The 22,640-nt window shown below is 40.4% G+C and overlaps 1 protein-coding gene across 2 annotated transcripts; it reads left to right on the top strand.

The window, feature by feature from the left end:
* The first annotated feature begins 1,431 nt into the window (after nt 1-1,431).
* On the top strand, nt 1,432-21,955 carry GLRX3 (glutaredoxin 3). 2 transcript variants are annotated; one of them, XM_080348167.1, is made up of 11 exons: nt 1,432-1,508; nt 6,552-6,660; nt 9,577-9,651; nt 10,261-10,462; nt 14,623-14,795; nt 14,886-14,947; nt 17,546-17,603; nt 18,935-18,987; nt 19,995-20,034; nt 20,117-20,209; nt 21,687-21,955. In XM_080348167.1, exons 1-11 carry the CDS (start codon nt 1,438-1,440, stop codon nt 21,735-21,737), a joined length of 987 nt encoding a protein of 328 aa, XP_080204293.1. In that variant the 5' UTR covers nt 1,432-1,437; the 3' UTR covers nt 21,738-21,955. The 2 variants fall into 2 exon arrangements, with proteins under 2 accessions (XP_080204293.1, XP_080204294.1); XM_080348168.1 differs by lacking the exon at nt 21,687-21,955 and having other exon boundaries at nt 18,935-18,991; nt 20,117-20,163.
* The last annotated feature ends 685 nt before the right edge of the window (nt 21,956-22,640 follow it).

Below are 22,640 nucleotides of genomic sequence, written 5' to 3' on the forward strand. Positions count from 1 at the left end.
AATCTTGAAGTTGAATTTATTTGTAGTCCGCCTGTTACTTTGGTGTCACACACTGATTTCTTGCATTTCCCTTGAGTGGGTTGTGCACCTTGCTAGCAATGTACTTCATGCCAACTGGAATTTGTTTATATATATAAACACAAACCATGTCATTTTAAACCTTTTTTCTTTTCTTCAAAAGTACTTACATGGGTTTGTTTCCTTAGAAATATTCTTTGAGAAAAGACAGTAACTCAATTGAGTTATTAATATTTTCTTTTGGATATTTTCTGTTTTGTTTTTTGAGATTCCGATAAAATATGGTTGATGAGTAATATGTCAAAAATTTACATTAAATTTATGAGAATGGTAAACATTTTTTGGGATCCTTTATCATCTTTTTAGCAGCACAGAGACAAGACAGTAGAATCAGCAGCTTATTTTGTTAATAAAAGTGTTAATTATTAACAATTTTTTTGATGGTGAAGACAAATCTGAGGTCTTGTTTGAATCGGTAGGTTCGGGAAAACTTAAAATTATTCAAGATATGGATTTTCTATAGGACATTAAAAGCTCATCTGGCTATTTCCATCCAGAATTAGGAGTGGTCTTTGGTAACCGTATCATGAAGAGGCACCTTTAATGAATATCAGGATGGTCTCTGTATTTCGATGTCTCACTGGTTAAGCTTTTTGATGTTAAAATACATGGAAGACATGGAAAATCGAGCGCTTGTTCACAACGATAACACAATTTGCAGTTTTTCTCTCAGCTGACGTTACCAGGTGCAATTGTGGCCATTAACAAGAGCAAAAACTGCGACCAGCCTCAGTAACAAAACACCTTTATTAGCGTATACAAGCGTATTGAAGAGAAGCTGCTTAATTAATGTATACTGTGATTAAGTTACTCAAGATGTACCCATAATTAACCGCTGCCGTGACCAATGCTTTCTGACCACCTGCAAAAACAGGGCGTGTTTTCCATGTTTTAGATCCTTCTGCACAAGAGGGAGACAGGAGATTAAGTGATAACGTTGTTTAGAAGCGGAGTGCTTAATTTATATTTAACTAATAATTGATAGAAGTATCTTAAGTAAGAAATTAACATAATCAATTATTTCTTAGTATAGATGTATGTAGAAATATTCAAAAATTGTAATGCATATGTAATTATGTGAATATAAGCAATGCAAGAGCACCCAGTGTTTGGAGTACTGATGGAGGATGATCCCCAGCGCTGATAAAATAAAGAATGCCGCTTGACGGTATAACTGACTCTGCTGTTAAGTTTATTTCTCCGTTTCAGCGTTATATTTAGATTTATGCTTATTAATTTCCCGCTGGCACCAACATGGCGCCCGCCCCTCACACAGACAGCGCGTGCGCGGGGGCGGAGCCGCGGGGGCACATGCGCGGCCCCGCCCCACGTGACCCGGCACGTCTCCCCGTTCCGGCCATGGCGGCGGGGGAGGTCGGGACGGCGGGATCTGCCGAGCAGTTCCAGCAGCTGCTGCAGCACAAGGACGGGTGAGGCGGGCACCGGCACCGGGGACGGCACCCGGGAGGGATGGGGGGCGGCCTGCCGAGCGCTCAGGGAGCGGGGCCCGCTGCCGGGGAGACCCCGCTGGGGGCGGCCTGACTGGAAGGGCCGACCCGCCGGGCCTCAGGCCCTGGGGGAAAAGGCCGTTTTGGGGTTGTCCCCATCTGCTGAGGGCAGCGGGCCCGGCGCGCCTCCGAGCTGGATCAAACCTTTGTGGGGAAATAGAGAAACAACAGGCCCATAGGTTCGATAAGGGCTTCGTTTTGGTTTTTTGAGCGGTTATGTTTTAAGCGCCCTTTTTCTGAGGTGCAGCCTGTGGGTCTGTGGGAAGGCTGGGCCGGTCAGAAGCTGCAGCTTTAAACCTGCTTGGCAGGAAATTATGCAAACCAGGATTTTCATGCAACCTGTGAAGTTTTTTTCTCCTGAGCCCTACGGTGTCAGCAAAACAGTCGTTGTACATTGTCAATGAAAACAGCAGCATTGGGTCGTTTATCGAGCAACAACATGAAGCTGAATTGGTCAGTTCTTGTGCAGCAGGGAGAGTTCTTCATTGATCTGGTTTTATGCTCTAATAGGGGTCACGGGGCTCGTACCATTGGCAGCTCTGTGTGGGGACACTAATTGTCAGCACTGGGCTCTCGGTCTGATGTTACAAGTCTTGGGCACTGATCCTTGGAGGGGAAATTCTGTGCACAGCTTTGGTAGGAGAGACTTGCAATAACTACTATAATTAAAGAATAACAGATGCTGAGGTGCCTTACTGAAGCAAGACAGGTTTGGTTATGAGTTTTGCTTGTTATGTTGAATCAAAAGTGTAGTAACTCTTATTATTACATCTGAATCCACTAGCTGAGGGTGTATTTAACTAGGCCTTGTAAGGCATATTAAGGTGCTGAGTCAAAAACATTTCCATGGCATTTAACTACTGCATTAGCAAGTGGCCTTTGAATGAATAAAGAGAGAAAAGTGATCAAATAAGCGTTTTAAAAAGGGTGATGAAACTACCAGCATTGCATTCTTAAAGACAGCATAAGGAGACGTGGAAAAGTTTTGATTAAGGGAAGAAGAAACTAGATTCTCTGAAACTTGCTGCATGACTGTAAGTTTTCTTTCTGGAATTATTCTTCACATGAATTGAGCAGGGATGTCCCAGCGGAAAGTCCCATCTCTCACCGAGACATTGAAATGAAAATGACTTCAGGAACAAATACAATATTTTGAAGTTATTTTCACACACACACACCACTACCCCTAATTTTCACATTCTCTTTGTCCACAGAACATGTTTTAATTTTCACTTTAACGGACTTGATTATTTTATGCATTTTTTTTGGTGCTAAGATGAATTGATAGTACTCATGGCTCCTTTCTTCTGCATCATTTCAAGCTTGAGACTAAGAATATGCTGAATTTTTAAGGCTGGGCCTAATGCTATTTCTTTTTTTTTCAAATGGACTTCCTGTTTTTTCCAAAAACTAATACAATTCCCATTAATGAGCTGCAACGGCCAGCATTTTATGTTGACAGTTTCATAGGAGATCTTGTTTCAGGAAATTAACCTTTCTGACATCAAGTTATTAGTAAGCTTTATGTTATGGAATAAGCGTAAATTTCAAGGTTTAATTCTTTTCAAAATGCATCTGGATTTTATGATTGCAATAAATGAACTGAGCCAATGTCTTCAAAATTATTGAACCACTTCTGTTCTTGCTGTGTCATCTATTGTTTTACTTTTAGAAAAGTCAGCTTATAAAACCAAGTGACTTGGGCTGCCTGTCAGAAAGATTATAAATACTTCTGAGATATTTGCCTGTTGGCCCAAGAGGAGGGTGACCTATGGAGTGATTATTTTCTGGATATCCCTGTCAGAGCATGTCTTGCTGCTTTGGTTCTACAGTCAATAGACTCTGTTTGAAAGGTTTTACTTTGTGAGTCTGTCTCAACTGATTTATTTTTTAATTTATTTTTTAATGCACTATAGAAACAAGACTTTGGGCTTTTTGTTTCCCCACAGAAAATGTGTGATATGTCCTTCTGATTTTTCTTCTGCTACTAAGGTTTAAAATAGTGATAGTAAAGAAACCAAATTTTATTTTGGGGCTCGCAGCTTTTCCTCCAACATGTGAAATGTAGAATGATATGGGAAGACAAGCTTTTGCACTTCACATATGGTTTTTGTTGCAACCCTCTTTTATAGATAATAGTGGAGGTTTTAGAAATGTCTTGCTTGAATGTAAGAAATACTTTGTGCTTATGTGCTTCACTTTGTCAACTCTCTAATTTTCTTCCTTAATGTTTCAAATTACTCTTGCTGTTTTCAAGTGTAGTTTAAAGTGCTTGCATGCCAGGAGGGCAGTCTGATTGCAAAATTAGCCTTGTTCTGTGAATGAATTTGACAAAATCCCCTCAAAACCCTTGGTGAAAATGAATTTACAGTATGTTTTGCGAAGACAAAATTCAAGTGCATTGCAGCTATATGTTTGTAAGGAAAGAATAGACTCTGATTGAAAGAGGATTAAACAGTTATGATTATTCCTCCTCTGCTTGTCCTGAGCTGCCATTCATGTGGTCAGCGGTGTCCCGCTATACACACGAAATTAAATGGAGCCCTTGTGGAATATTTCTTTGTATGCAAGAGTGGAAGGAATGTGCAGCGAGTTATTAGTTTTTTGGCTTGATGTGTGGCCGCTGTACTACTTCTATGTTTGTTTTCAGCCAGTGGAAGTATTCTCTGGTCCTGCTTGTAGTCTAACAAATGTAAAAGTTATGTTTTTAAATGTACAGGCATTGTGCAGTTGCTGTGACAGCCTGACAACTTGTTCTCTGTAACTAAAAGCTGTAGTAGATCTAAGTAGATTAGACTGTTTTGTCATAAAATGTGATAAAAAAACCCCCGTATTTTTGTCATCCTTGACTAGTTTTCAACAACTTGTGTGAGCTCTTAATGGTGTCAGTAAAGAGTGCATATGTTAATGCTATCGGAGGAGGTCTCAAAATTGGTATTTCCAGTGAAGGATGTGATAGACAAGTACGGGAAAACCAATCCTGGAGCAAAGTTCTTGGTAATTCTCTGCATCGGAGCTTGGTCTGTCTGCTGAAATATTGAACTAATGCTGTTTTTTTTCATTTGAAAATTTTCTGTCTGTTGCGACTGGGTATTCTCATACATACAGATGACGGCCCTCCCCCTTTTTTTCCAACCTGCCTCATTACTTTGTGACAAAACCGTAGGTTGCGGCATGGGGACATCGCTTCTAATTATTGTCCCCGTTGGTCCTGAAGTCTTAATTAAGACGTGTCTGTGTGAGCTGTCGGAATGTTGGAAGGGCAGATAAAGCTCCTGCACGAGCTCCCTGTGCCCTAATCTGCCTTGGGCTCTGTCACTGGGCTCCACAAACAGCGGTGCTGGAGGAGCTGACACGCTGAAGCAGTTTTGCAGTGAAGGTTTGATTCTGAGCAGTGAGATCCAGTCTTGGGTTTCTCAAGAAATTCACGTCAAATCTCATTTGTAAGTAGAGAGTAAATCACTGAAAAGAGCCCTTACTGCGCTTTAAATGCTGCTGTCAATCGTGAGCGCTGGCATCAGCCCAAGGAAGCGTACAGCTATTTTGTAATTAAAAAGTAATTAAAAAGAGATGGTTTGCCTATGGGATCATTGCTGTTGTGACTTGCATCCAAGAGGGTTGGAAGAACCCACAGAGACGACGGCCCCGGAGAAGATGTCTGGAGCTGTTCTCGAGCGTGGCTCTAAATGTGCAAGGGTGGCACTTCCAGAACAGAACTGCTGTGTTCCAGAGTGGCAGTTTTTACCAGTCTGTAAACTGCCAGTTTTAATCAGCTTTCAAAGCAGAGCTGTGCTCTGACTGGTGGGAATTAGGATAGCTTTTTTTTTTAATTTAGTTTTTTATTTTATTTCTAACAAAATTGTCTGGAATTTCTTTGGAAAAATGGTGTTTGTAAATGTTAAAGTTCTGTGTCTGAGTTGAGTTCAGGGCTGTATGCGGTCGGGTAGCACAGCTATTCCATTATCAATGTCAGGCTGCCTGCATAGCCAGTAAAATTTATCCTCAAGTTGCATTACTTCGGAATAAAAAACATCAAATAGCTTCTATGGCGTGGTTGCGTTGATTACTGTATCTCTTTCTAAGTAGATTAGAAGTAGTACATTATTTGTCTTTTATTCTTTATCCCCTGTTATCTAGTGGTTTTGGCTTCAGCAGAGTTGGAAAACAGAATTGAAAATTAGATGGAAATATCTTGTCTCTGTTGTCATCAAAGCGTGTTTGTTTAAGCTTATGAGAACTACTTGTGGTGCCCAGGCTGGTGGGATTTCTGTTCACATGTGACTTCTCATCTCTAAATCCTGTGTATAACCAATACCAAACATTCCAGGGAACCTTATTGAAGGTGGAAAAGGAATAAGAAGTTGAAGCGAATAAAAGCATAAGAATATTGTATTTTTATAGGAGTCCCAGTAGATTTAAGAAGTTATTGCCTTATTTCCTGGCTAAGTAGTAAAGAGGCAGCACTGAGTGGGGAACGCAGTGGTGCAGCCTCTGCTGTGGAGCTGCTGAGCTTCTGAAAACACACAACTCGTCTGGCGGAGCTGCAGGATGCCTGGGAGCGGTGCTGAGTGCTGCGCCTGCAGCGCCTGCAGCATCTGCAGCATCTGCAACGCCTGCAGTCTGTAGTGTACGGCTTGAGCTTCACTGCTTCTGCTCCTCCTGCCTGACACTCACGTGGAATGAACTTCTACTATTGAAATAGAACTGTTTCTTTGTATTGCATTACCTTAACAGTGCTGGCCAGGTTTTGGAACGTTTTCTGAAAAAACATTAAAGTTCTCTGTGTAAGTCACAGAAGAAGTTCCTGGTTTCACTTACTGGATTTTCTTTTTTTTCTTTTTGGAAAGATGGTATGGGTGGTGGGTTTTGGCTTTTGCTTTTCTTTTTTTTGGCATGGCATACCAAGCTTTTATATTGCATGATTCTTTGAAAAATAACTCCTGTCACTGTCTTTCTTTTTTCCAGGTCCCTCGTGGTTGTCCACTTCTGGGCACCATGGGCCCCTCAGTGTGCTCAGATGAATGAGGTTATGGCAGCACTAGCAAAGGAACACATGCAGGTTACGTTTGTGAAGGTAAGTCTGGGTGTTGAGCTTGTTTTAAACAGAGGAGAGATATTATTACAAAGTGTGAGCAAAGTATTAGAAAACATGGGTAAAGTTGGTTTTGCAGTTCCTTTATGGCTTCACATTTAAGGATGTGAGTTGCAAGAGATACATCAATAATCTGCGGGATCAAAGTTGTGTGTTCCTCTTCCCAAACTTGATCTTGCAAGCTTAAATAATGCCTCCATTTTATCAGTTGTTTACAGAAAGAAAGAAACAAAAGAACAAAACAAACCAACGCGAAACAAAACAAACAAACCCAACAAAAATGAAACAAACACACAAAAAACCCCCTAAACCCAACCAAAAAAAAACCCCCACGCTCAGTCTACTAAGATCCACTGAAGGGCTTTTTTGTGCTAGCTATTCTACCTAACAAATAGGCTTTTAAATCTCTCTGTGCCTGCAGTGGCTCAGTCTGTCAGTTCTGTACATTGCCATCTTTTAAAGCATGATTTTTATCCCTGGATTTGCAATTTATTTGGCAACACTGTTCTTTTCAAGTGTGCTGGAGATTTCATTTATTCCCGTGATGTTATTGGTTGGCTAAATAGATCTCAGAACTCACAGAGATTTTCTGCCTGATGCTGAAGATGAGCAGTAATCTCCGTGAAGTTTAAAGGAAGATGAATTTTAATCTGTGCAACATTGTCACTCAGGCAGTGGTGTGGTGCTGGATGGCACGAACACAAATGTAGTGCTGTATTTTTATGAGGTCGCCTGCACATCCTAGTGCGAGAACCAGTGTGGAGGGAAAAATGAATCACTTCATCAGCTTGCTGTTCGTTTGAGACAACTTTCCACGGTTAATGAGACACTTGTGTGATGGTGAGGGCAGGGAGTATGGGAGCAGCCCGCAGTGTGTGAGTAGTTTCATGTGACTTCTTACGGCCTCTGGGTTTTGTGTGCTTCCTGCCTCAGTTGGCATTTCTCTCTGTAAAACAGAAGGAAAGAACTATTTTAACAGTAGTATTTTATTACTTAGAGCTTCAAAAGACTAACTTTCAACATTTTGAAAATTCAAGGTTTTAAAATGTATATAGAGTCACTGTAGCTTTTAGTAGGCCCAGGAAAGTTTGAAAACTCTCAGTTGCCTCTTTATTATTCATATTTATTTACTTATAATCTGTTATTATTCAGCTTTGATTTATTTTTAATAACAAGTTTCAGAAATGATCAAGTGTTGCAAAAAAGATAATGGCACCTCCTTCCGCCCATCCCCCTCACCCGATATGACTGGTGTACTTGTTTAGAGAAGAGAAGCTACTGAAACACTTAAGTGACTTTTCTTGATGCTTTTTTATTTTTTTTCGGAAGGGGGTGTGCTCCTCCTGGAGAATGTATTTGATTTGTATTTGATTTGATAAGTTCTCTGGGGGATTTTGCTCTGTATTCTGGTGTAGCCAGCCTGATTTTTAATTGGCAAGAAGCTCTTGAATTCTTTCTAAATGCAATTTCTCACTTGAGGTGTTGCAGAGCCTCAGTCTGAGATCCTTGGCCTGGTTAAAATGAAAGTCTGTCCATATCCAGAAATAGTTAGAAACAACGTTTTGGGAAGTTGTATCAATAAGAGAAAGTTACTGAAATATGAAATTAAATCTGTTCTGTATGTGTGAACCTCACCAGAGTGGAACATAAGCATCCAAGTAAGCAAGACATATTAATATTTTAGGTAGAAATCATTTAATCATTTGCCACTTGAAAGAGAACAGATAATTTGAATCTGTTTACAGCTTTCAAAGTGTAGGTTTGGTTTCTCAGTTGATCCTCTTGGAGCATTGATGTACAGAACCAGAGGTGAAGCTTGCACTCAGTTGTGACTTATTCTGCTGGGCTGCTGCTGTATTTAGTGAGTTCATTAACAGCCTATATAGCTGGAGCAAATCAAAATGTGCTGTAATGTGAGAATATTCAGAGCTTTGCTACATTTTGCTTAATGGTAGTGTTTGCTGAAACAAGGAAGGGTGGAGGAGGCGGGAGCACACCGTTAAGTAACTCTCTTGATCCTTTTTCATTCACTGTATGGTTTGTGAGATAAGAATGTAAAAGGCTTTTTCTTCTGTACACCGGATTGCAGGTTTCTGTTTGAAACTTTTAGAACTATTACTACTTTTAAACCCGATAACTCTGCAGTTGTTACAGAGCTGGTGTTGCAAACAGCTTTGCACTAGATGTGCTGTCACTCAAGCTTGTAGCTTATGCACAGAAACTCACAAATTTGTGTCAAGTAAAAGTTATCTCTTCTTGGTAAATTACTATGCTACGTCATTTCAAGGTGTGCATTGGAACACTGAATAAAATTACAAGCAATGATCTCAACAAGTCTGCCACTCGATACTCGGTAGCCTTGCAGGAGTTAAAAATAAAATGTACTAGACATCAGTAGCTCATTGAAGAAACACTCCTTTTTCTCTTCATAATTTGCAGAAGGCTGCAAATGTCAGTCGTGATGTACTGCACCTCGAAATTAGTCAATAGAGCAAACAGCAAGAATTGCTGTGGGCAGAAAATAAGCACTGTAATCATGACATAACTGGGGTCAATGATTTATGGATTTCAATATAGTAGTAGCTGCATATGATTGAAAATTTACTAGGTCACTAGTGCACCAAAAATTTTATTCGCAGCCTGCGGGCATCTTTGGAAATGTGCAACAAAATAAAAACCTCTGAACCTGTTTTGACACTGTGTGGGCTCAGTGGATGACACGCCAACCCTGTGAGTCTCATTTAAATGCAAATGTGTCACAAACTTCTGTATCAAATCCCTTTTAAATGTATAAAATGCCTAGAAGAACATTCTGGACAGGATTGACATCCACCGTCAGACTTTAAAGATTGTGAAAATAATATGTTTCTTGTTTTGTTTTGTTTTGTTTTCTTTTAGCTGGAAGCTGAAGCTGTGCCTGAAGTGTCTGAAAAATATGGAATTAGTTCTGTCCCAACATTCTTATTCTTTAAGGTAAGAGAAAATGTATTCCATGGGGACTCTTAATAAATATACTTTTATAATACTGCTACCAGAGGAGCAGAACGTTAAGAACTTGATCAGGGAATGAACAGTTATGTATCTGATTTAAGTCTGTCCAATGGAACCTAAAAACGTAGATAGAAATGGTTCTTACACTTTATATGTAGTATTTTAGAGCTTCATTAATTGTTCTGGGATTAGTATGTAGTTTTTATTTTAGTTGCTATACCTTGTATTGGGTCAAAACATTTTCAGTAACGTTTCCTTGTCTAGCTATAGTTCTACAACACAGCAGAAACCCAAGTAAATCATCTTTTGGAAGAAATGCCATGTCTGTTTGGCTCATGTTTGCCTGTGATAATAAAATTCAAAATATTTTCTTTAATAAATTCTTCTACTAGCAAATTTGCTGGCATTAACAGTCGCCAGCCAACAGAATGGTTTGAGTCTTGGAACTAAAGACTGGCCAGAAGATCAATACACTAACCCACCCCGCATCTGAAAATCTATACGTTATATGGCGGGTTTACTCTATTTTTTATGACGGTACAAATTCTGAATTTAGTCCTTTAACGTGAGCCTGTGTGTTGGCTTCCTTAGAATTCTCGGCAAGTTGACAGATTGGATGGCGCCCATGCCCCGGAGCTGAGCAAGAAGGTGCAGCGCCACGCGGCCAGCAGCTCCGCGCCCGCGGGCACCAACGACTCCGCCAAGGAAGATCTCAACGCACGGCTGAAGAAGCTCATCAACGCGGCCCCTTGCATGCTGTTCATGAAGGGCTCTCCCAAAGAGCCGCGCTGCGGTGAGCGCCTTCGCGAGTTCGCATTCAGTGTGGCAAGGCTTGCTTTGGGCTTGTTGCCAGATTTACTCGGTTTTAGGGAGGTACATCCCGACAGTGTTTTTTACACTTATATGCAGCTAGAGAATTGCTGTTCCATTAATTAAGTTTTGAAAATGGAATCACAGAGATTAGGGGCTTTCTAAAGAATGTGTGTGTGCGTCCTTGAACTGGGACGCTTTTCCTGAGGTAGCTCCATGTTTATTTGTGACATGTTCTGTGCATCAAGCTACACATGTTGAAAACATAAAATAGTCTGAGAGAACGTTTCAACTTATTAACACCCAGGATCCCTGTTGCCATTTGGAAAAAGAAAATAAAACTATCTTAGGTGGTGAAATGGAAACACCAGCAGGACATGTTTCTGCTACGGTGGAAATGTATTTTCTTAAAGCCAGCGCTCTTAACCCTTGCTCGCTGTTTAGAGTGCTTGGTTATTAGCTAACCTGAGGTGTTGATCTATATGCAAAGCACATGAACTGATGTTAAAACCCCAAAGCGTTCAGTACTGTGACGCTGCTGTCCTCCTGCTCCCACAGTCTCATGAAGCTGCGTTGCAGAACTGGTTTTGTAGGGGCTCCTGTGGGAGCTGCGGGAGGCAAACAGCAGAGTAACACGGGTGTAGTGTGGAGTTTGTTCAACCACACAGCGCTTCTGGCAGCTCCTTTGCCTGCAGCTCCCTCCTGTTCCAGTGTAACACTGGAAGTATTGTTTTGGCAATTAATGAAGACATTGTTTTGGCAATTAACAACGCAGCGTGTTCCAGGTTGTCTCCTTTGAGTGTAATGCTAGCCCGCCTTTGAAGTTTATCTTCAGTTGTCAGTCTGCTTTAACCCACCAGTGCTTTTCCACTGATACCTTAGGGAAGTGAACATGAGGTGCTGGTTTCTGTCCTGTTTCTTCGTGTGTGCTTGTTCCCAAGGACCGTATTCCATCTTGAAAAAAGCAGAGACCAGAAAGCAGTGCGGAAAAACAACCGTCCCTTTTCTCCAGAGCTTCACTTGAAGTGGGAAGACTGAAAATGTCGTGTTCTGGGCATGGTGGCAATAAGATAAAAAATTCTAAAACTGAGGGGACAGAAAGGCAATTGGGAAAAAGTTGCATTGACTTCTTTGTGAGCACATTTGGGGTGTCTACGCTTTAGATTGTTCAGGTCCGCGTGCGTTGAGTTTAACTGCGTTGCATTCGCACGTGGTGCTCCTGTTAGTGACCCTGCTGTGCTCGCACCCTGAGGTGTTTGGCACAAAGAAAAAAGGCACAAAACCCACAAACCAAAAAAGCTGTTGAGGTATGGAGGTTAAGGGTAGTTAGGTACTTCATCATAAACTCAATATGGAAAGCAACTGTATATATGCATGTCTTATATGATAAAGTAGATACTTATTGAAGCTTTTAGTTCTTACCTTTGGTCCCTGGTACCCCATGAAATGTGCACAAACATACTTACCTAAATAGACATATGTATTAAAATTGAAGGTATTAAAATCTAGTGCAACACACAAAATCATCTGAGCTTAGAGCACGTAATTGTGCAGTTAAATACCATGCTGGATTTAGGCTGCTGTGATGGTTTCTGGCAGTACCTGGGAGATGTTAGTAACTCGAGTCCTTTAAACTTCCTGGACTAGACAAAATCTTTTTCAAGGTGAAGGTAATTTAGAGTTTTCTCAAAGATGATGTGGATCTGTTATAACAGAAGTAATGAAAATAGAATTAAATAAGAAGAGCTGTGCCTTTTTAAAGGTGCGGGTTAGTTTTGCACCGTATCTATTTTGATACAAATGATAGACTTGCACTGGAGTCTGTCGTGCAGTTGGCAAGCAGAGGGACCCCTGTCCAGCGGTGGAATTTGGGATCTTCTTGTAGTTGGTGGTTTGTTCACTGAGCAGCCAGCTGAGCCTGGTGTCAAGCCGGGTTTGTCCTCTCGGCTGCTCTGTGTTTACTGGCAGCTCTGTGTGTTGCTACGAATGTTGTATTATTTCAGAGGATTCGTTTGGACTGTGGGTAGTATTTGTTTATTTGCTTCGTCAATACCGTAATTTATTCAGAGTGTTTTTATTGGTGTAGAATCTGGACTGGGGTTCATGATCATCTAGATAACTGCTTAAAACATTTTGTTAGCAGTTTAATTATTCCTTGTAATGCATATATGGCATTTCTTCAGAAATTCAACCTAAATCTCTTGTTATGAAAGTAAAGCTGTTCTGGCACTTTATCCTTAAGCATAGTACTTGCAGACTGCGGCCGTAACCCTTCAGAATGAAACACAACCAGTCAATCTCTCTAGTTTGCATGTCATTGCCTACAGCTAAAATAAAGCTATTTTTTCCCCCAGTTCCTTACAGTAGAACTGAGTTAATATATTGGCGATGGAGTAACCATCAGCAATCAGCCTTCAGCTGTTTACTAATGAACTCCCAGATGGATGAAAACTTTCAGAATCTGTGTTTTACTTGGGGCTGTACATGAACTAAACACTTCAGTTGTAGAGAGAAAAGCACCTTAGATGCTATACGTATAAATACTGCTGCTTCAAATCTCAATAAATTGCACATCATGAAAACTGCAGAAAGCTGTAGTAAAAATCCATATTTCAAAAACTAATAGGTGGGTCTTGCAAGCTGAAATCAAAGGTTATTCTTCTATGGCATTTGCATTTTTTTTCCCATTTAAACCTGTTTTTTTATTCCTTTATTAAAGCCTTTAAGCATTGTCTCTTTTTTTCTGATATTTGTGTAGATGTTTGTGTCTGTCTGCACAGCATTTGCAGGAAATCTTTGAGGGAACTGGTAGGATTGCACGATGCCTTTGAATCCAAACCAGAATGAGTTGGCAAAGCTAGAAAACACGCATTATTATCGCATTGGTTTATAGAAAAATTCTCATGGATCCTTTCTGTTGTCGAGGAGGCTTCTACTCCCTTAGAAGAGATGTGCGTGAAAGCAGCAGTGGCGGGTGTTGAAATATTTTCAGATAAAGAGAATGGGTTAGGAATGAAGCAAAATTCCCAAATCTTTTGCAATGTTCATAGCATTTTCCCCTGATTACCATAATTATCATAGCAGAGCAAATGGGCTGCGGGGGAACAGTGGAGTTGCAAGCCGGGACTTGATGGCCAGCGCTAAAGGTGGAGCTGTTGGGCTCCGTGTGTTGTGAAGTGCTCAGAGCTCTGCTCGTCCCTTTGTTCAGAGTGAGTGTCTGCAGCAGAAACTCCCGGCAGCTCCGGAGGGACCTTTGTGCCCCTGGGTCGCTGTTCAGGGGGTGAAGGTGCTTGGGAACATCAGCCTGAGGTTTCTGTTCATGTTACCGCAGGAAGAATGGACTTGTTGACATAAAGCCAAGGGGGGTGCGTGTGTGGGGAGGTGTGTTTTGTTGTTAACCTGATTTTGAAGAGTTTCCGTAGAGACCAATGTTTTAAAAAAATAATTTGTCTTTTTTTTAAAAAAAAGATCAATTTAATATTCCCCTTTAATGAGAATGGTAAATTTGAAATAGAGAAGATGTATTGTTAGTGAAATTTTGTGTGGGTTTCCCTATAGTGTAAGAATTAGATGATTATAGACGGTAAATTCTGTAATATTAACATTTTTGTGCATAGAATTTTTTTTAAAATAATGAGATTTTGGTAGGAAAATGATGCGTAGCTACGGAAGGGAGAAACTTACAAAATCTGGATGTTCACATTGGAATATTCAGTGCTTAATATCCTGCTGAGATAGTGTTGTCAGAGTAGGATGCAATGAAGGTCTGTCCTAAAGAAAAACAAACCATGCTCTGAAAATGTGACAAGGGCAGTCAAGTATTATTAAGTACTTATGGGAATGTGTTCAATTTTGCTTTAACTGTGTGTTGCAACAGCAGAAACAGGTATATGAAGGTTACGTACTGTGTAGCTCTCTGCTTAGAGAAGCACCAGCCTTACCAAGCTGTCTGCGGCCTTGGGTCTTGTCATCCCAGTACTAAAGGTGGGGTTTGCCCCTTTATAATATTTGAGCAAAGAACAACACACTAGAGCTGTTTTGAACTTGCGATCTAGAAGAATTACATTGTTTAAATGATAAGGTTTAGTACAGACATGGGAATGCTTTGTTTAAAATTTTATGTAATTCTTTTTGTGTCTGCAGGTTTCAGCAAGCAAATGGTGGAGATACTGAACAAGCACGGTGTTTCATTTAGCAGTTTTGATATTTTTTCTGATGAAGAAGTTCGTCAGGGACTGAAAACATATTCTAATTGGCCAACTTACCCGCAGTTGTATGTGGCTGGAGAGCTTATAGGTGGACTGGATATTGTGAAGGTTAGAAATTGAGAAATTCTTAATCTTGTTAGTTGTCACAGGTGTGTTTTTCTTGCTTTTACATCTGATTTTTCTTCTTGATCTCCTTAGGAACTCGAGGCATCTGGAGAACTGGCCACGGTCTGCCCGAAGGCGCAGAAGCTGGAGGACAGGTGAGATGTGTTTGTTAGCGTTGGAGGGTTCCTGTGTGTTCATTTATATAGGGGCATCCTGTTCTTTGACTTTATCAGAAATGCATCAAGATTTTCCTTAATTACAGAACTCCTGCAATTGTTTGATGTGTTCCATTTTCTATACAGCAAGCACCACTTAATATAAGCTGTGCTGTTCCAATACACTTATTATATTTGTAGTTTGAAAATTTTTAATTATAATAGGAATATAGAGATTTCTTCTTGTCTCTCTTTAAAGAATTTATTCTTTAAAGATAACAGGGAAGATTGTGAAGCATTAGCGGTTTTTGTTAGCTTTATTTGGCAGTGACTTCATAATTATGATGTCACTGGGGAAAACACCAAGGTTTTTCTCCTCCTTTTTCTCAGTTGCTCATGTCCTTCAGTTCCTGTTTCCCCTCACGGTGCCGTCAGGGATATTCACTGCAGCAGCAGCCAGTGTGTTGCTGCCTGAATCAGGTGTAATATATAGAAACCAATTTGTCCTCCTTTAACCTCCCATTTGAAGATTCTCTCATTTGAAGTTCCGAGTGCCCCAGGCAGCCAAGCTCCATATACCTGCCGAGCCATTCTGCTGAGGAACTTGCCGGTAGCTGTGCCATTTTGCCCAGTTTGTATGTGAATAATGCCATTAATACATGCAAAGGGGGGCTGGTTTACCAAGAAAGTGGCCAGTATCTTGAAGGCAAACATTAATATGTCAATATAGATCTCTTCTAGCTGTCTGAGCAAGTTTTACCGTGCTCTAGATGTGGCTGGTTCAGGTTCTTTTGCCTTCTCAGCACAGCGGAGAAATAATTCAGTGCAAGCCATTTCAATACGGTGATAAAGTACTTACTTTCACACTTGTGTATTTATTAATGCCTTTTTAATTTGTTCTGTGGCTGATGTTTACTTTTTGTTACTCTAGTAGGGTGATTTAGAAATTGTTGCATCGAGGCCACAAAAAAATAACCACTGCCTTTTGCAGTTTGAGGTTAAATTGTAGATGAAGATGAGATTGTCTCAGCGTGGCCTTTTAGAAAGGTGTCCTTAGTCTCTTCTTTCCTTTTTGCAAACTTGCATAAGCTGCAACCTTACTGAATTTATGCAGAATTTTTTGCTTTGCCTTATCTTTTTTGGGGAAAGAAGGTAATGAGCAATGTCCTCTGCTTACCTGGTGTGTTTTAATAGACTAAAATTGTTGGTATAGCTCAATGTCTGCCTAAACAGCATCTGCAACAGCAGCATCTTTTGAACCAAGTGCGGGAAGTTTTTGTCGATCGTATCCAATTTTGTTGTAGAAGTGGCCTGAGGGCAAACTGGCTAAAAAGGCACCAGAAAAGTCACAAGTGGCATCTTATTGCCTAGTGTGTTCTGCAGCTTCTAGGAGGTGTTTGTTTCTCTCTCAGCTGAGGGCTGTGTCCTGGTTGTTGGTGACAACTGGGCAGTTGTTCTTCCGTGACGTGGATCAGTTTTATTTTGCAGCTAACCTCTTACTGAACTGCTGAGCGACTGCTGTCTCTGTCAAACTACTGTCAGTCACTCAGAAGAGGTAGTTATTCAAACATGTTAAGACTTAATAAAATTAAGGAATATCAGTAGAAGAATCTGTTAGATGCTAAATTATGTTCCTTTACTCAGTGTTTGATCCACTCTCATCAATTAACTGCATGTTCTTCACTTGAAAATACCCTTGAAAATGGACTTTGGAAAGCAGGAGTGGGATGTGGCAGCTGGGGAAGCAGCTGCGGTTCCTGCAGCTCACCCCACCTGGGGCTGCTGGTTTCGCTGCTGCTTTTTGACCTGGAGACCACTTGGTTGGAAAAATCACTTTGAGATTCACATGTGCAAGGGCTGTAGGTCACCAGTAAAACTTCATTTAATTTTATTTTTGCAAACACCGTGGGTTCTCCAGTCTAGAATATTTTGCATTGTGCAAGTCGTGCAAAGTAACTTTTTACAGCAAATGGTCACCTGTTGTGCATTTTATAGAGGGGGGTTTGTCCTTAGCAGGAAATGGTTGCCCAGGAGTCTTTGCTGACTCTTTCCAGGGGTTGTCCAGCAAACCTTTCCTGAGAGGAGCAGGAGAAGAGGGGAGGGAATGAGGGCTGTGTGGGCAGACAGGGTGCACTGGGGAAACCAGAGCGATTCCCGTTTCAGTAGTGGTTAGTCCATGGATCTCATGGCTGAGGGACAGTTCATGTGGCTCTTACTCTGCAGAAGACGTTCTTGCATGGAGAATGGGAAATTCTAAGTATTATATTCACTATGTGCAAAAGCAATATGTCATTCAATATAGACGTTATATTTATAATATCCTAAAATGATGTTTCCCTTAAGCTTACTGCTGCTTGACACTTAGAGGTCAATCTAGAAAAGTAAATTGTTGCTCTAAAAGTATCAGGATAGTTCATATTCATTCACTGGAGTTACTGTAAGCAATTCTAATGAATAGAGTTGCTTATAATAATGCATTAAGTGCATTTGCTAAAGCTGTAAGATACCGTCTTGCACTTTTTGTTTTTCCATTGAAACAAAGCTCAGGATAAGAACCAAGCTGATTTTTTGTGTCTTTCTTTCTCATGTCTTCTGTAGGCTTAAAAACTTGATAAACAAAGCTCCTGTAATGCTTTTTATGAAGGGAAGCAAACAGGTAAGATTAAGTTATATTTAAGTTATATGACATTATAGTTAAACTCAGCCATAGGAGAGCAGTCCCTATCTTACCTGATGGAAGGGTGTTGCTACAATTCTGATACCTGTGTTACAGTAAAATCAAGGCATTTGGTGCCCTGCAGTGATGTCTGTCAGTACAGGAACGAGTGGAAGAACTGTGCATGTCCTTCTAGTCTTAGTTATTGCTCGTCTTTGCAGAGAATGGGTTTTCCTCGGATTCTCTGAGTGTTTGCCCCGATGTCCATCCTACTTGGGGTGTACAGCTTGACTGTTGGCCCAAACTTTCTTTCTGGACACATGTTTCTTGAAATTTCCCTTTGTTGGTCTAATGGGGTTGGCTGCCCTGTCCTTTTGAATTGCTTTGACTTTGTTATGTTTTCACAACTGCGTTTTAAAAAGCCGCCAGATGTTTATTCAGGCTAAAGTACAATGGCAGACACCATAAATGATCCGCTCTTTTCTCACATGTGTGGAATGGTCTCTGCCCGATGTCTTTAAGCTGCAGTTAATTACCTCGCTCACTGAAATAAAGATAGTGACTGAAGACAGACAGCTGCTAACAGGGTTAAAATGATACCAAATGACTGCAAACCAAAAGGTTTGTGTGAACTGCCTGAACAGCACCCAGCTTCTCTCAGCCCTTGCCCTGCAGTGCTGTACCCTGAGCAGCGACTGCAGGGAGTGATCCTGCTGGAGCTACTGGTGGAGTGAAATTGCCAAGAAGAAGGGATAATCTGGATTAAAAATTCACTATCTAAAAAGTGACAAGTGTTCTGTGTCCTTGCACTGTCAATACGAAGAGTTTGCAGTAGATACTTTCAATTATTAATTGCAGTTGGGAGTTGCTGTACATGTGGCGTATTTATCAGTTAACCTATAGGTTGTGGCTCTTTCCAGAGTAGAAAGTAAAGGATATCGTAGGTCTCAAAACACCTTATATGCATTTGTAAAATAGATGTATTTATACCTATAGCTTTGGTATTTTGAATGTTCAGAAAATAATCAAGCCAAGTGTTGCAAAACCTGGAAAACCGATTCACCTTGTGTATCATTTCACATCACAGCTGAGAAAAGTGTTTAATATTCTTAAAGTTTTTGTGCATTTCAGCAGGGTATATCAAGAGACATTAGTACTGTTTAAAGCTCAAAGGATATATAGAAGAATGAAAAAGGAGTTAGCAGTATTGCTCATCCAGTGGGGTCATCACTAGGGATAAATTGGTAATAGCTTTGGTGTAGCTTGAGGAGCTGGAATTTTGTGGATTAAATACAGCAAATGTTTTACTCTATGTGTGTTTTACGTTCTAGATGGCAAGATGTGGATTCAGCAGGCAGATTATAGAAATCATGAACAATACTGGGTACGTAAGTGGGGGGGGTTTATTTAATTTGGGAAACCAGTTCTGTTTTTAAAAATACATTTTATAAATAAAGCGTTTGGCAAATACTAATGGAAGACTTCCCAAAAAATCATTTTTTTTGTTTAAGAGTATTTTTAAGTGTCTTCATGTAAAAGCCCTTGGTGTAGATCACCACTCCACTCTTTGGTACCAAGTGTCAGATGTTCTGCTGCTTTAGCGGCCTCGTGGTGATTGTCTTGCTGGGATTGAGGAGTTTATTGCAACAGTGAATTTTTTCTTTCTTTGCTGTTAATATCGGCATAAAAGAATTCCTGCTGTTCTGATGAGCAACTCACCCTAGCGAGGTCCCTCTTACTGGCTTCCTTAATCTCGGAGCCTCTCCAGTTACCCAGCCTCGGTTTCCGTCCTCAGAGCCGCTGTCTGCAGCGAGACATCGGTCACCTCCCTCGGACCAACTCGTTTCATTTGTGGCGCTTGTTAGCGGTTTAGCAGTTGTCTTGGTTACTAGACATTAGAGTGGGCTTCTGGAGATAACCGATAACCACGTATCAACACACAGCTTGGAAATCGGCAGCCGTTACTCCAATCACTGTTCCTTGTCACTGGCCCGAGGCCACGTGCAGGAACCCATGTGCGGGTTATTGGAGAGCACCAGTTGTTGGAATAGCAGGAACTGCCAACCAAAACTCATTTATGAATCGACCAGAGGTCTAATTGACACAGGCATTTTATTTTTGTGTGTTTTTACACAAATATTATATGGAGATGATGAAGTAGCTGCAGCTGGTTGATTCCTTAATAAAAACATCCAAAGGGTGTGTGTGTCTATTTTTTTTTTCCAAAGTTAATAGTGAATGGCATTACTTTGAACACATTTTGACCTATTAGAGCTGAAGCTACATGGCTTAATTTTTTGTTTAAATTGTTTTTTACTGTGTTGTGCTCATCTGTGCATTGTAAGAAGTTTCTTATGAAACGAGACATCTTTTTGTTCTCTCTTTTCCTAGTGTTGATTACGAGACGTTTGACATACTGGAAGATGAAGAGGTAATTATGTTTCTCCGTCACTGAGGATTTACCCGTTGCTTTTACTGAAGTTGAAGTTTACATTTAAGATTATTTTTCTTAGGTGCGACAAGGATTAAAAACCTACTCAAACTGGCCAACGTACCCTCAGTTATATGTGAAAGGTGAACTCGTTGGAGGGCTGGATATTGTAAAGGTAGGAGTGGGAGAATCTTGTTTGAGATGTAAATGGACAGTTTGTTTAAAACCATAGAAATGTTTTCTGCCCATAACACACAGGAATTCCTGCGTGGTGGCACTAGCTCGTGAAACCGAGTGGCTTGGTTGCTTTTACTGGGACTTGTATGAGCTCAAGGTACAGTTGAAAGGGGCTCTAAATCTCGAGCATTCTCATATGCCACGATTTAGCAGTGAAATGTGTTTTCTTGACAGCAGTCAGTTCCTGTTACTGTACAGCCCATTTTTACCCTCTGGGTGCATTTTTACAGGTTTCTCTTTCTGGTTTTACTACTGACATTGCTTTGCTCAAATAAGGTGGGCGAGTCGGTTTTTTCCCTAGCAAACAGTCTCATTCCTGGAAGAAAGTGAGGTTTATTGGCGCTGTTTGAACAGACCCCGGAGCAACAAAAATAGATCTGCATCTGTTACTGTGGTTTTTGATTTTGGTAACAGAGCAGGCACAGTGTTCCCAACCCCAAATACTCCCGAGCCCATTCTTGTCTGAATGTTTTACAGCCAGTTCCTCAGACATTGTAACTCCTGGGAAGCTGCAATCAATAAATCTCATTTAGTTCTAAAAATGCTGGTATTACTTAAATTATATAGATTACTTTAATTGTATTTATTTAACAAGTGTGTGGGTTATTTCAGTGATCAGTACGTATAGTCTTGGGCATTGCGCAGATGCTGCAAAATACTCCTCTTGCTGGTATTTAAATACAATTTGTCTATTTGCATTGCTGGACTGTGTTCAGTTCACACTAACTTGCAGGACTAGATGAATTGTCTTAAATGCATTCTATAATATAGCATAATATGAAATACAATTGGGACAGTTATTTCTCTTGAGGTGTGGGGAAAGAACATATACTCCACAACACAGGATTTTAAAACCATTTCCTGGTGTTATCTATCTCTTTAGTATGTTTAGAGCCTTATAATTTGAGTGTAAATCATGAAGATAATATGGGCAAGCATTTATTATTTAGGGCTGTCTCTTATTTGGGACTCTTAGAAATCTCTTACTGTGTTCTTTCTTTTAATATGTGGTAGGAACAAAATTTATCAAAGGGTGGTCATTTTTTCATTTTGTAGGAGGCATTTTGGATGTTTTAACATTTTGTATATGCCTAAAATCTATCTTGAATTCTCTCTAGAAGGAGATATACCAGGGGATTTACCTGGTAAAGTTGATAACAACCGATTCTTCTGAAGGTGTATCTGTTCACTAAATTAGTTTCCTCTCCTAGTAAATAGACACAAAATAGAATAGAAATACAACGGTACGAATTTCAGTGTCTTGGTCAAGAGGGACCTCTAGCGAATCGTTAGTGCATTCACTTCTGTGCATTCCTTTAGTAGCCAGTGAGTTGATTCTGTTACTCGTGAGCTATCCCTACGGCATCATCCCAAAATGTGCACAGAGAGTAACTGCTGTGTGTATTTCTTTACAGGAACTAAAGGAGAGTGGTGAATTGTTGCCTGTTCTGAAGGGAGAAAATTAACGGAGAAGGACGTCAATGGGAACAGAAATGCTTGGAACAGTTATTCATGTATAGATTATATTGGAGCAATATACAACTTAGCCTTGTGGAACTGGTGGGGAGTAAATAAAGACAGCTCATGTACTTTATGTGTTTCACAAGACCGTGTCACGTATGAAAATGTTTCCACTGAAGATACAAAAATGTCAAGATCTTCAAATTCGATTAAAATAGAATGCTAAAGAACTTTGGTTTGTTATTATACCCTTTCCGTGTGTTCATTGCATCAACATGTTTACGAATTGAGTAATTACACCACTCGCAGTTACTGCATAGGACTAAATTGCATCTTTTTGGGGGCTCAGCTCTCGTTAAGAGAATATTAATGGCTGTACCTCTGTGGGATGGAGCATCATCATTTTCTGTCCCTGTTAACAATTGTTTTCATTGTCTAGTGAGTGAGAAAAATACTATTGAATCCTTAATCCAGTGTACCATTATGAACTCGTTATTAACGAGTTTCAGCTGTGTGCTTTGCATCTTCCTTACCTAAGTAGGTACAGTAATTGTTAATTTTGGATGTTTAACCTGTTTTAATGTAGCTTTTTGGACTTATTTAAATGACGGGAGAAACGAGCCAATGAACGCAGCGCTTAGGCCGGTCCTTGGGTGTATCGTCAGTGCTCCTGCCAGTAGATGGCAAGGTTTAGTTTCTAGGCTGAGACTTGGGCAGTTTAAATCATTGTGTTAGTACAGGAATCCTCCGCTTCTGCATTTGGAGGGTTTAATTTGGTTTTAATCCTTCTTTTCATACAGAATCACAGAATCACAGAATCGACTGGGCTGGAAAAGACCTCAGAGATCATCGAGTCCAACCCTTGTCCAACTCTAGTCAGTTTATTAGATCATGGCACTAAGTGTGAT

Source organism: Nesoenas mayeri (assembly GCF_963082525.1).
Source record: "Nesoenas mayeri genome assembly, chromosome: 7".
Classification (NCBI taxonomy): Eukaryota; Metazoa; Chordata; class Aves; order Columbiformes; family Columbidae; genus Nesoenas; species Nesoenas mayeri.